General features: G+C 50.4%; 1 protein-coding gene across 1 annotated transcript; it reads left to right on the top strand.

Annotated features, from left to right (window-relative positions):
* Positions 1-1,200: 1,200 nt before the first annotated feature.
* On the top strand, positions 1,201-6,634 carry FGF5 (fibroblast growth factor 5; the record flags this gene model as incomplete). Its single annotated transcript, XM_080635956.1, has 2 exons — positions 1,201-1,470; positions 6,293-6,634. Exons 1-2 carry the CDS (start codon positions 1,441-1,443, stop codon positions 6,632-6,634), a joined length of 372 nt encoding a protein of 123 aa, XP_080492082.1. The 5' UTR covers positions 1,201-1,440.
* Positions 6,635-13,977: the final 7,343 nt, after the last annotated feature.

The following is a 13,977-nucleotide window of genomic DNA, read 5'->3' as shown; positions in this document are numbered from 1 at the left end:
AGGGTCTTGGGTTATGTAAAGTTCCTTCCTCTTTAACCTGAAATTTTCCCCATGGGAAGGTGAGAGTGGCATCACCTCTGCACTTTGGAGCATGTGCCGGTATCAGCTGGAGCTGTGTTGGGGTCTTGCACCAAGGAACCATCCCCCATGGGAGGAGGTTGGCTTTTGGCAGAGAAACCCCACGTTTGTCCCCGTGGGGCTCGACCCAAATAACCAGGAGTATGTCTCTCTCCCCCCACAAAGGCCATCAGGTTTTGAGGTGCCTTTGAGGACAGAAAATGTGCCACAGAGGGTGCGTGCCTTTTGCAGTGGGGCTGCACAACCCTATGCCCCACTGGGGCATGTGGGGTGAGGAGGGGTGGCTCAGCAGGCCCTCCCCCAAAGTGTCCCCCGGGCCTTTGGTGCTAGGAGCTGCACTTCCTCCCTAAAATAAACATGGGAAGTGGTGATCTGATCCCCCAGCCTCAGGGATTTAAGGCAGCTTCATGTTTGCTCTTGGCATGTTAATCAGCGTGGCCCTTCGCTGGGGCTGGGTGAGATACTTTCCTGGGCCACCGAGACCCCCCTCCCAAGGGTAGCAACACTTTTTTTCCCAGAGTGGGAATGGCACACTGGGAATGTGTGGCTTATGTGGCTGGCTGGAGTGTTGGGGGGATGCCTGAGCCCTGCTGCCACCCTTCTCTGCCTGAAGAATACCACGCTGTGTGGGGAAGGGAAACATTCTGGTGCTGTTGCTGAACAGGAGGCTTCAACAGGAGGTTGAAGCTCTGCTGTAAGATGAGTTAAAGGTCATGCCAATCAGGGACCAGAGCACAGTCCCCCTTGGAAAATACCCCATTGAGGGGGATACAGCTTGGTTTTTTGTGGCTGGGCTGTGTGGCACCCCACTGCCCAGGTCCTGCTGTGAGGAGGGGCCTATGAAACCATTATTGGTACTTCTAGCCCCAATAGAGTGTATGACACTGTGATTTCCAGAGTCTGGTATGCATGGGAGGAGGATGGGCAAGGCTGATCTCAGCAGAAAGGGAATTTTCCCAACCTTGATAGAAATTTCCCAACCTTGATAGAAACTTCCCCAGGAGTGAATTTCTGTCACAGCAGAGTCATAATCAGGCCTCTAAAAGGCAGCTTTTTTAAAACTAAGCATAACAAAACACCACCCTGTAGCCATCCCGCAGTGGATGCAGGTCTATGGGGCAGAAGGATAGAGCAGGAGCGCTCTGTGGAGCCAGGCAGTGAGGAGCAGAGTCCCGTGGAGAGGAAGCGCAAACCTATGAGCCTGAGTTTTTTGACTTTTTTTTTTTGTCTCTTTGTCACACTGATGTGAAAAGAACTGTGATTTATTTTGGGATTTCTGTCATCCTAGGTGTTTTGGAAATATTTGCTGTGTCTCAGGGGATTGTAGGAATACGAGGAGTTTTCAGCAACAAATTTTTAGCGATGTCAAAAAAAGGAAAACTCCATGCAAGTGTAAGTAAACCCCCTGCTTCTCAGTATCTGTTGTTTATTAAAGGCCTTGGGACACCTCCACGTGCACACTGTGATCCTGGTGTGCTGAGCCCCTTTGGCATTTAGCCTGGCTGGCATTTACGTCTAACCAAGGGAAGTACTTTTTCCTTTCCTACAGTTGGGTATTTGCATCAAAAGGACTTGTTCTTTGAGCATTGCTGGGATTATTTTTAGCACCTTCTGCAGCAGATCGTGCAGATGGCTTCAGCCAAATGTCTCCCGGTGAGCGACACGAGAGGCACCAGGAGCCTGCCTGTGCCCATTAGTGGGAAAGGGGCTGTGACACTGGAGTTTGAGCTGGGTTCACCCATGGGGAAAAACATCCCCGGGATTTCAGGCAGGTGAGATCCAGCCCTTGTGGAAGAACTGCAGATAAAGTAGAGAATTTCCATTAACTCTTGTTTCTGCTGGCTGTTTTCCTGAAGGTTGAGGTTTTCTGCAGTTTTAATTGTGCTTTTTACATGCTGCTTCTGTTGAACCAATCCTGTAAACTGATTTCACTTTTTTCAAATTCAAGAAGCTGTTGCCTAATATTTTCCTGTTAGTTTCTGAGACCATTCAAACAAATGAAAGTGACGACTGTGCTGACATGAAAGTCATCACCCTTTAAAGGTGTATGTGTAAATGCAACCCCCAAAGAAAGGCATTTTTAAGGCAGCATCTCTGACAACCTGTCACCCAAGTTTATTCCCAGCCTGGAAGAGGGAAAAGCCAATTGCCTGCCCTGTGGCTATAAGCCAAGCCTCCTGGTCATGAAGTGATGTAAGTTATGTGATGTGCTTATGCTGCTTGAGCCCGCAGCTTGCCTTCATGTGAGATTCATGAGCTTGCCTCTTTCTCCCTTGAGTCTTATTGGAGTGCTGCTCCTGAAACCTAACAATGCTTAAAGGGTGAGCGTGGTTGCTTATTTTAGGAAGAAAAGTAGGACCAGGAATGGCATCTAGGGGAAAGGGAGAATAGTGAAGGAAAGCATGAGGGAAGGAGGGTAGGAAACAGGCAGAACAGGTGGGGAGCAGTGGAAAGGTGAAGGATGGAGAGGAGAGGGAAGTGGACAGAGAGTGATCCCTGGACCCTCCAAAACCTTCCCTCCTTGTGGCATACAATAGGCTCCTTATTTGAGTTGAAGCCTTGATTTATGCCCTGGCACAGTCAGAAATCAAATAAAACCTTGTCAGTGTATGGTTAATTGTCAGCACACAAAGGGCAAAGCCAGAGAGGGACATCAATTAGGTGGGTCAGGGTGGGGGTGAGGACACACGATGCCCTGCTCAGATGAAAGCCTCAAATTTATAGAAACTTGACCTAAATGTCTAAAGATTGCTGGGCTAAATAACACCGATAATGCAAACCCAGCATCTGTTGTTCTATCCTTCTTTGACAGGATAAAGTTATTTCATGGCCTAATGAGTTTTGAGCAGTACAAAGCGTGTCCTGTGCCCGTCACTCAGGGCAGTGCTTTGATATGGGAGTCATGCCAGTGACTTTGTGCTGAACTGCAGATAAAAGTCATTCCTGCAGGAAATCAGGCTCTCAGGGCCCGGCTTTATTTCAGCTTCACATTTTATGGCAGCTCTTCTCCTTCTTCCTTCTTTCTCCTTCCTTCTTCCTTCCTTCTTCCTTCCTTCTTCCTTCCTTCTTCCTTCCTTCTTCCTTCCTTCTTCCTTCCTTCTTCCTTCCTTCTTCCTTCCTTCTTCCTTCCTTCTTCCTTCCTTCTTCCTTCCTTCTTCCTTCCTTCTTCCTTCCTTCTTCCTTCCTTCTTCCTTCCTTCTTCCTTCCTTCCTTCCTTCCTTCCCTCCTTCCTTCCCTCCTTCCTTCCCTCCTTCCTTCCCTCCTTCCTTCCCTCCTTCCTTCCCTCCTTCCTTCCCTCCTTCCTTCCCTCCTTCCTTCCCTCCTTCCTTCCCTCCTTCCTTCCCTCCTTCCTTCCCTCCTTCCTTCCCTCCTTCCTTCACTCCTTCCTTCCCTCCTTCCTTCCCTCCTTCCTTCCCTCCTTCCCTCCTCCCTCCCTCCCTTCCTTCCCCCTCCGTCTTTCCCCCTCCGTCTTTCCCCCTCCGTCTTTCCCCCTCCGTCTTTCCCCCTCCGTCTTTCCCCCTCCGTCTTTCCCCCTCCGTCTTTCCCCCTCCGTCTTTCCCCCTCCGTCTCCCTTCAGAAAATGACAGTAATCTCGGCAATTATCAGTTACATGCACAGATGGCTTTTTCCTCATTTATAAGTCCTCATTTCCCTGTTTGTATATTTTTGGCATGGGAGAGGCAGGAAGGGGGTTTGGTGTCAGTCTTGTCATGAACCTCAGAGGACAGATTTGCCCACTGGGGTCTTGGGTAATTCTTCTTTCTCAGGAGTTGTTTTGAGCTGATGGAATGCTTTGGCCCTCTCTGGGGCTAATTGCTGTTGAATTGGATTTTGAAATTGATTTGACTTCAGGATTGCTCTTTGTGATTGTTTCTGGAGCTGCAGCAGAACATATACAATGGGCAGCCAGTACACTGGGGAAAATGACTTTTCCTGAGTGGAAATGGTGTGGCTGCTGAGCTGGGAGGGTGGGATTCGTGGAAGCCTGTCAGGGTGATGGCGAAGGAGCAGCTGATGAGCTTCATGGGGTGGTTTGCAAGGTGGTTTGCTGTCTGGCACCCCTCTGTGCCCAGGTCTGGGATCCCCCAAAACTTTGGAAAGGGATGCTACTCCAGCTCTTAGGGAGCAGTTCATTAAATGCATAGAATGGTTTGAGTCAGAAATGACCTTAAGATCATCCAGTTCCAACCCTCTGCCAGTGGCAGGGAAGCTTCACGCTAGACCATGTCATGCAAGGCTCTGTCCAACCTGGCCTTGAACACTGCCAGGGATGGAGCATTTACCACGTTTTGGGCAACCTGTGCCAATGCCTCACCACCCTCACAGTAAAGAACGTTTTGCTTGTATCTAACCTGAACTTACCCTGTTTCTGTTTAAACTCATTCCCTCTTGCCGTATCGTTACAGTCCCTGTTGAAGAAGTTCCCCCTAACCACTTTAAGCAGAAACTTTTCCTGCGATGCTGTGGCTGGGGAGCTGGGCAGCCTTCTTACTGCCATCTCCCTTTTGCAAGAGAGGCTTTGCCCCAGACATGCTGGGCCAGATTGGGAACACCAGTTTGGCTTTCCCATGAGCAAATCAGCAGTGAGCTTACTCATTTGTACAGGGATATGGATGAGCACGGGCACAAGCATCTTACCCTACTCACAGCAGCATTTGCAAAGCCCACTGGAACCCATTTTGGTATCAGATTCTTGGCTGTGGGCAGGGGGCAGGGTGGCCAACTTCATTTCCTGCACCAAAAAAGCCTGCTTTTGCCATTTCTCACTGTTCAAAGGGCTTGCTTCAGGCCTTTTGCACTGAGCACCCTCTCATGGGTACTTTGGTCAATCCTAAAAAATCCCTGTGTGAGGGATGGCAGAGGGGTGTCTCTCCTGAGCACCACAGCATATGCTGGGACATCAAAGAGCAACAAGGGGTCAGCAAAACCTCACCTCAGGAGGGTGAACAGTCCTGCATGGGTGATACAGCAGTGAGGATTAACAGACAGGTAAAGCATCGGTGTGAAAAGTCATTGGGGTGATGTTTCTTTCATGCAAAGAGCAAAAGGAGACTTAATTTAAAGTGCTATGAGGAAAAAAACCCCACATGGCAGGCTGGGGACTGCTACTTGCATTGTAGGATTATGATTCTATGATTTTCTGGTTAAATTAGGCATTTAAAAATGATCTGAGCTAGTTGGGCTGCCTGCATGGTTATAAAGCACTTTTTGGGGGTTGTCTTGTCCGTTGCTGAGTGTTTCAAAGCTCGAGAGCTTATTATCCCTTTCCCATCAGTAGTTTCAAAGCGTGGCATAGCAGTCAGGCTGTGGTGTCCAGGGCTGGAGGAGCTGTCAGGGCAACAGGTACCATGCCCACGATTGGCTTCAAGCACAGCAAAGGATGTCAGAGGGGTTGCTGGATCCTGCAGCCAGGTGTTCCAGGTCTGTGGGTAAATACCTGGGGTGTTAGGGCTCTATTTGTGTATTTCTGCATGCCTTTCAGTTGGTTTAGTTGTGTTTTTTTTGTTTTAATTCCTCCCTTTGACAAGCACAAGGGCAGAATTCAGCCTGTTGTCTTGGGCAATGGGATATCTTTCCCCCTGGTTGTCCAGCAGCCAGTGCAGCTGCCCAATTTAAGAGGCAGCACTATTGCGCTGCAAGTAATTCCTTGAGGTTATCAAGGGAAAAAACAGCCTGAGTTCATTTAAGATGAAGGAGGAAAAAGAAATCCAATACAATCAAAGCCCTGTTCTGTAAAGCAATGGCAATCTGCATGCAAATTGCATTTCTAGACAGTTCAATTATGATCCAGTGACCAAGCAAGGGGTGTGAGGGTGGGAATGGAGGTGGAGCTGGGGCTCAGTCCTTGGGTCCTCAAGGGGACTGCAGCACCAGGGGTCTGGAGCCACATCCTCCCTGTGTCGAGTAAGGCAGGAGGAGAGCTGGGGCAGGAGGGAAGCGTGCTGCTGGGGCAGGACAAGCCTGTTTTTTCCAAGGAAGTCCAAAACTGGGTGGTGAGCAGCTACCAGAAGTATCTGTGCTGGGGGGTTTCCAAATTGTTGGGTGCCCAGTGGACTTGGAGTGGGTTTCCCAAGTGCCCCATGTTGGTACTTTCAACACAAAGTCCCCCAAAGGGGCCTGTTTTGAGGAAGACTGAAACACCCAGCAAATGTTGCGGGGCAGCGGACGGGTCTGACCATCCTTTTGCTAATAGCGCCCTGGCTCTGTCCTGCAGGCCCGGTTCACAGCGGACTGCCAGTTTCGGGAGCGCTTCCAGGAGAACAGCTACAACACGTACGCCTCAGCCGTGCACCGCAGCCCACACTCGGGGCGACAGTGGTATGTGGCTCTCAACAAGCGAGGCAAAGCCAAGCGTGGCTGCAGCCCCCGTGCCCGGCCTCAGCATGTCTCCACACACTTCCTACCCCGCTTCTGGCAGCCCCAGCTCCCCGAGCTCGCCTTCACCGTCACCCTCCCTGAGAAAAAGCTCCCGCCACCGAAACCAAAGGTTGCCCCATCCCCACCTCGGAAAAACGCTGGACCCATCAAGTACCGCCTGAAGTTCCGCTTTGGATAGTGTACCATGGTGGGGATGTGGCACAGGAGACACCCAGTGCCTGGGTGTATTTTGGGGTGAACCCTTGGGAGACCTGCGTCCCCCCTCCCTGGATGAACATGGCGATGCTCCATGTAGCTGTGTTGGGCTCAGGATCTTCCCTTCACCCCACAAAGTGGACAGCATCCTTGGAGGCATGCGCTGGGGTGATGTAATTTGAGCTTTCCAAAGAGTATTCCTGCAGTGAATGGAAAATGCTTGGTGGACATTGGGTTAGTCTTCTGGTGGTGAAAGGAGCAGAAAGGTACCTCTACAGCGAACATGCTTTCTTACCTTATTTTCACTAATGACTCTCTTGACAATCATTTTCATACAAGAGACCTGTTCAGAGCCAACCTGTTAAGTGCTTTTTTCTTTTCCTTTTTTTTTTTTTTTTGGCATCCCCTTTTTTCTGCACTTTTTCTCTCCAGCCTCAGACCCCAGATACCCAGGTTTGCCCCTTCCCCTTCACCTACAAACAAGCTTCTCCCGTCCACAACAAGATCAAGCCCAATAAATGGATTCCCCTTATCTGTGTGCAAGGGGGACTTAAAACTCTTTGCTGGCAATAATATATGTATATATATTATTTTTTGTTAAGAGTTGCAGGTTTGGGGAGGGTGGCTGCTTGCAGCCCTGCTTCTGGTTGTCTTTCCTGTTATCTCCTGGACATCTGGAGAAGTGAGTCTCCTCCTGTCCATCAAAGGATGGCATTGACATCTGTGTTTAAAATACCTCTGCCCTGGCCCTGTGGCATTCCTGCTCACATGGTGAGGGGACCACCCTCTGTGCCCCTGCTCCCTGGGGATCCTTTGCCCCCTGCCCCGGTACTCCCTGCTTTCTTCCAACAGTTATCACTGCTGATTTCTTTTATCATTCACAAGGCACTGCCAGAGCAGGGAGAAAGGGTTTTATTTCACAGAAAGGGTGGTGATGTAGCAATAAATGCTGTTACAGCCACTTGTACATTCAGAATTGTTTTTTTTCCCCACCTAGGCTGCCCTGTGGTTCTGACTGTGGAATTGTTTCTTCATTGTGTTACCTGTGGAGTAATTGTGCATTTGGAGGTTTTAATCAGTGTTGTATATATACAGAAAATGGTAGCACTGAACCTCACCAGTTAAGCCTTAAGAAGAGCCCAGGTGGGCTTGCACTGGCAAAACCCTTCCCAGCATAAGTCCTGTGAGCGTGGAACAGCAATAATAAGGGCAGGCAGCACTGCTGAGCCTTTCCAAATCTGATCATGGTACAAATGGTTATTGCCATTGGAATCATGGTTCTTCACCCGTTGTCTTTCTGGGCAGCCTCTGGTTGAACACATCTGCTTCAAGCAGTTGCAAAACACTTTTGCACAGACGCATGTGCTCCACGTGCAGGGATGGATGGGGGTGCTGGAATAAAATCTCATCATGCTTCGTTTTATAACCTGGTTGTGTAATCTCTTGCCTGTCTGCTCCATGTGTGGGTTTTTAACTTTTTGTTTCCCTGAAGGAGAAAAATGAGTGTCACTAACTCAGCTTCTACGTGTGGTTTTGTCAGAGGGTTTGGTATCAGTGATAGGGTGGAGCGGAACTAAATCAGTGCACATGCTTCCTTTGTGTGCCATGCTCTGCATGCTGTACCCCAAATGGGCTGGTTTTTAGGGCCAAGCAGGGGCACACAAGTTGAATGCTCATGCCACTTCCAGTGGGACAGCCCTTGGATTTGAAGAATTCAAGGAAAACTGCTTGAATTCTGCTGTACAGCAGCCAGGCACAATGAGGTGTAATTAATGTTCGCTGAAGCATGGTGCCACCTAAATGAATTTAATCAAATGAAAACAGTTGCTGGAGCTGTGTAGGAGACTGCCAGCCTCTGCCCAGCATAGGTGCCTGGAGCTCCAGGGGTAGGTTAGAGACGGGTGAGTGTGCCATTCCCTTGGTGCCACTGCTTTCCCTCAGAGGGAAAAAGTATATTTTTAATATTATTTTAAGAACAATTCTTCCCTGTGAGGGTGGTGAGGCACTGGCACAGGTTGCCCACAGAAACTGTGGCTGCCCTATCCCTAGAAGTGTTTCAAGTCCAGGTTGGATGGGGCTTGGAGAAACCTGATCTCTAGTGGAAGGCGTCCCTGCCTGTGAGAGGGGATTTGAACTGGAGGAGTATTAAGGTCCCTTGAAACCAGTTTGTAATTCTTGTCGATAACTAGCCTGTATGAAAAAAAATTATGCTTTGATCCATGTGTTTCTGGGCAAAACCTGACCCTGAGCTGATCTGCAATAGCAGCATCCAGCATTTGCCATAGCAACTACTGGGAAGTGCCACTTGCAGAGATGGGAGCACAGGGGGCCACAGTTCCAGCCCGTTGCCCCTGGGAGTAACCCAAGGGAGGAGGGATGCTGCTGGTCCCACCCTGATGCCAGCCTTCCTGCAGCCTCTATGCCTGCTGAAGATGAGCAGTGCTGTTGCCTTGTGCATGTAGGTCTGGCTGACAAGCGTTTCTTCTGATGCCCCTCGCTGTTCCCAGCAAGGAGAAGAGAATTTATCATGTTTCAGAGCTGTCTGGGGGAGCGCAGGAGCTTTTCCCCCTCTTACACCCCATTTCCCAAGAGGCTTCTGCCGAAACACTGACATTTTATTGATGTTGCTGGCAGCCAAGGAGCAGGTGCTGTGTAGGGAGGCCGGTGCTTTGATATTACAGTGATTGTTAAACTGCAGTCCTGCAATTGCAATGAAGAGTGCAGCAACCCACTTGCAACCTCAGCAAGAAACCTAATGCAAGTTAATCCAAGTGGCATGGACTGACAGAGCGTTCGTGTTCCTTTCTGGCCGCTCTTCTGCAAGGAGACACAATGGGTTTGCTTATCAGACAGAGGCTGAAGGCATCAAAAAATGATTAGATATCTGTTAACTTTAAAAATAGCCTGGGGACAACTTGAGAGATAACTTTTCCAGTGTGTTATGTCTCCTGCATTTCAAAAGTAGGTTTGGTGTTGGCTTACTTTTGTTTACAGTTGTTGATTGCAATTAAACCTTTCTGGTTATGGTTTTTGCAAGCAGAGAGGAGGCCATGTTGCACTGGACAGCTGCTCCCCAGGCAGCATGAGAAGCCCAAAGCCTGCAACAGGAGCCCGAAGCCTCTGGCAGCTGTGCTCCCAAGGGAAGGGAGAGCCTCCTTGCCCTTCAGCGGTGGGATTTGTTGAGAGAGAGGATGCAAGACCCTCTTACCTCCTTATTGGCAGCATGCTGGTGGGACCATTGCTCTTGCGGAATCAACAGGAGCAAGAGCACACTTGGTTCTCTGACTGGAGGGAGGGAAAACTGCTGTGATGGTCCAGGAAAAGAAGAAAGGCTCCAGCTTTGCAGCTCTGACTGACATAAGCTATCCTGTCAGCTGCTCCTGCTTCATCTAAGTGGATTTATCATCTCGGCTTCAACACCAACAGCACTAATTGCGAAACTCTTAAACGGGATGTTTTACTTAGTTTGCATAAAAGCTCTTCATATTGCCATTAAACCTTGTTGCACACAGGGGAAAAGCCTGGGCAAATCAAGGGTGGGAGGGCTTTCCTGCCCCCTTTTTGGGGTACTGGGGTAGTGGGGCATGTGTCTGGGGAGCATGGAGAGGTCTAGCTGCTAGAAGCATGGCTGGGTACCCCTTGGTGGGGGACCAGCGGCTTCTTGGACAATTTTAATCATGGAGCAGGCCTGGGATGAGCCTGATGGTATGTGGCATGCAGGGAGCTGGGATCATAGGATCATAGAATGGTTTGGGTTGGAAAGGAACTTAAGATCATCCAGTTCCAACACCCTGCCATGGGCAGGGATGCCTCACACTAAACCATATCACCCAAGGCTCATGCAACCTGGCCTTGAACACTGCCAGGGATGGAGCATTCACAACTTCCCTGGGCAACCCATTCCAGTGCCTCACCACCCTCACAGTAAAGAATTTCTTCCTTAAATCTAATCTGAACTTCCCCTTTTTTTCAGTTTAAACCTGTTCCACCTTGTCCTATCACTACAGCCCCTGATGAAGAGACCCTTTTCAGCACCTCTGGAGATGCTGGAGGGCCCCTTCAGATACTGGAAGGCTGCTATGAGATCTCCACACAGCTTCTCTTCTCCAGGCTGAACAGCCCCAGCTTTCTCAGTTTGTCTGTAAGGGATGTATGATGAATGATAACATGGATGTACAAAGTTAACTATCCTAGCAGCATGATGCCCCCAAGCTCTTTGTCAGCAAGGCTAAAAATAGCACAATGTGTACTGATCCCCAAAATTCAGCCTTTTTTTCCACTCCAGTTTGCTCGCTGAGTCATCGTGTCCTGCAGGCTTTGTGGATAGAACATGTCCAAAATGTTGATCAGGCATAGTACCACACAGGGAGAGATGTGGTGCTGCTGGACAAAGCACAACATTGGTGAGTGTTGGAACAAATGTGACGTCTCCTGGGCTACCACCACTGCACTGGTGGCACATCCCCTCTGGGAATAACTCAGAACTGAATTAACACCCCTTGGGGAAGACACTGGCTTAAATGTTTGGTGTGTCATGCTTTGGTTTGTAGGATTTTTGTTCCTCTATCTTATCTGACTTAGTGCTGGGGAGAAAAGGCTGGGAATGAAATAAAGAAAGGGAGTTCCCAAATTCCAAACAACTGCTGCCTTCAAAAGAGGCGCAAATTCACATGGAGCAGAGAAATGGACTGCATGGACTGTGGTAGAGTGTGCTGTGCTTCTGGATGAGCCTCACCCAATGTTTTTCAGTGCACGTTCCCAGGCACAGCTACCGGTTGGACGGAGGAGTGATTCAAAGCAGCCCTGCGGGGAAGGACTTGGGGTGTTGGCCAATGAGAAACTGAACATGAGTTGGCTTCAGTGTGTGCTCACAGCTCAGAAACCATATGTGTGCTGGGCTGCATCAAAAGAAGCATGACCAGCAGGTGGAAGGAGTTGATCTTGCCCCTCTATCCTGCTCCTGTGAGACCCCATTTGGAGCACTATGTGTGGTTCTGGTGTCCTCAACATAAGAAGGACATGAAGCTGCTGGAGCAAGTTAGAGGAGACCACAAGGATGATCAGGGGGCTGGAGCACCTCCTGTATAAAGCCAGGTTGAGAAAGTTATGGCTGTTCAGTCTGGAGAAGAGAAGGCTGTGTAAAATCCTCAGAGCAGTTTTCCAGCATCTGAAGGAGACCTACAAGGATGCTGGAGAGCAACTCTTCATCAGGGACTGTAGCGGTAAGACAAGGGTGATGGATTTAAACTGAAACAACGGAAGTTCAGCTTAGATACAGGGAAGAAGTTCTTTAATGTGAGGGTGGTGAGGCACTGGCACAGGCTGCCCAGAGAAGCAGTGAATGCTCCATCCCTGTCAGTGTTCAAGGCCAGGTTGGACAGAGCCTTGGGTGACATGATCTAGTGTGAGGTGTTCCTGCCCATGGCAGCGAGGTTGGAACTGGATGATCTTAAGGTCCTTTCCAACCCTAACCATTCTCTGATTTTATGTTAAAATTCTATAATGAAAACAACCCCCCATGTTCCCCCTCTCCTCATCCCATCTCATTTTTAACCTCTACAGCCATCGCTGCAGAGGTAGGTTGACTATTCTACTTGCATTTCCCAAATCCCCAGAAACATTAGCTTAAGTTCCACACCACTGTAGCAGAGCCCACGTGTGCAGAAGCAGTCAGGCAATGTGCTGCAGACAGGATATGCTGTCCCTGCCTTCCTGAGCCCCGTTGCAGCTCCATTTCCATATCTCCTGCGTGGGGTGGCCAGAAGAACCTGCTGTGGAACCACAGCCAAAAATAAGGTAACAACAATCAGTGTATGAAGTGACCAGCGCAGGCTGCAGGACCCTGTGTGAGTTTGATGGGGGGACATGGGGGTGCAAGGTCACTTGTCCCACTGGGGACAAAATTGATGGCTTTGCTTCTGCGCCGCTGCAGGGCACGGACAGCCCCTTCCAGCACTGGCGCAGGCCTGAGGACCAGTTGTGTGCCCCTCCCTGCACCCTCACACCCAGCAGCACTCCAAAAGCCACATCCCCCTCAAAGAATAATCCTTAAAGCAACAAAATCACCACCCCCACCCGCACAGTGGTGAGCTGCACCCCCTCTGCTACGGGGAGGTGCGGGGCTGGGTGCATTGCTCTGCACGGGGCTGTACAGGGGGGTGTGTGCACAAGTGTGTGTGCACGGGAGGGGTGTCATGGGGCCCGCCGGTCCCCGTTTTCCCGTGCCACCCCTTTTCCCTCTCCTTCACCCTTTTCTCTCTCCCTCTCCCCTTTCTCTCGCAACCCCGGGGCGCGGGCCCCGCCCGCTCGCGCGCCTATAGGGTGGGCCGGGCCGGGCCGGGCCGTTGCGCTGGCGTTTGAGCGTTACCTCGGAGGTGAGCGGACGGGAGGGCGGCGGTAGTGGTTCTTCTGCTTTCCTGCTCCGGTGCTGTCTCCGCGACCAGGAGGACCTGGGACCTGCAAGGCTGCAAGTCAGTGGAAAGCAGGGCGCTGTCCCGAGGCTCCCCACGGGCCGGACTGCCTTACCTCAGGTGGGGCAAGAACCCTCTGCGGGTCTTGAGCCTGTGCTTCGGGGGGTGCCTGCCGCGGCGGCAGCGGCCGTAGCAGGTGTCAGGGCTCACTCAGCCCCAGAGGGGAGCCGGCACCTTGTCAGTGCTTGAAGCCTTTGCTGGGCGTTGCGTGCGAGGGTCCCTTGGGAAACAAGCCATTCTGCTTTGCCCTGAGAGGGCTTTCCTGAGGGAGGGAGGCTGCGCTGAGGCACGGTGACCCCCCCTGCCTGAGACAGAGTTTGGTTCTTTGAACTGGAAATAAGGTCTTGCCCAGTGCTTATGACGCATGATTTTTAAGCCTGATCACTCCAAAGGCTGTGTCTGGCTGAACAAGTGCCATCACAGCCATAATCTCATCGGGGACAGTACCAATAGGTCAAACGTTAATGGGTTTAAACTGAAACAGGGGAAGTTCAGGTTAGATGCAAGGAAGAAGCTCTTAACGGTGAGAGTGGCAAGGCACTGGAACAAATTGCCTAAAGAAGTGGTGAATGCTCCATCCCTGTCAGTGTTCAAGGCCAGGCAGGACAGAGCCTTGGGCGACATGGTTTAGTGTGAGGTGTCCCTGCCCATGGCAGGGGGTTGGAACTGGATGATCTTAAGGTCCTCTCCAACCCAAACCATTCTGTGATTCAGAGTGTGCTGAGTGTTGGAATTTTGACCTCTAAAAATCACGTTGCCTGGTGGAGGGGACTTCAGGGTGAGTGGCAGAATGTTTTTGTGTGTCACACTTAGAGGTATGTTTCTTACAGGTGTGCTTTCAGAAAGCAGCTCCCAG

The sequence above is a fragment of the Psittacula echo genome, assembly GCF_963264785.1.
Source record: "Psittacula echo genome assembly, chromosome: 1".
Lineage (NCBI taxonomy): Eukaryota > Metazoa > Chordata > Aves > Psittaciformes > Psittacidae > Psittacula > Psittacula echo.
This window is presented reverse-complemented; position numbering and strand designations above follow the sequence as displayed.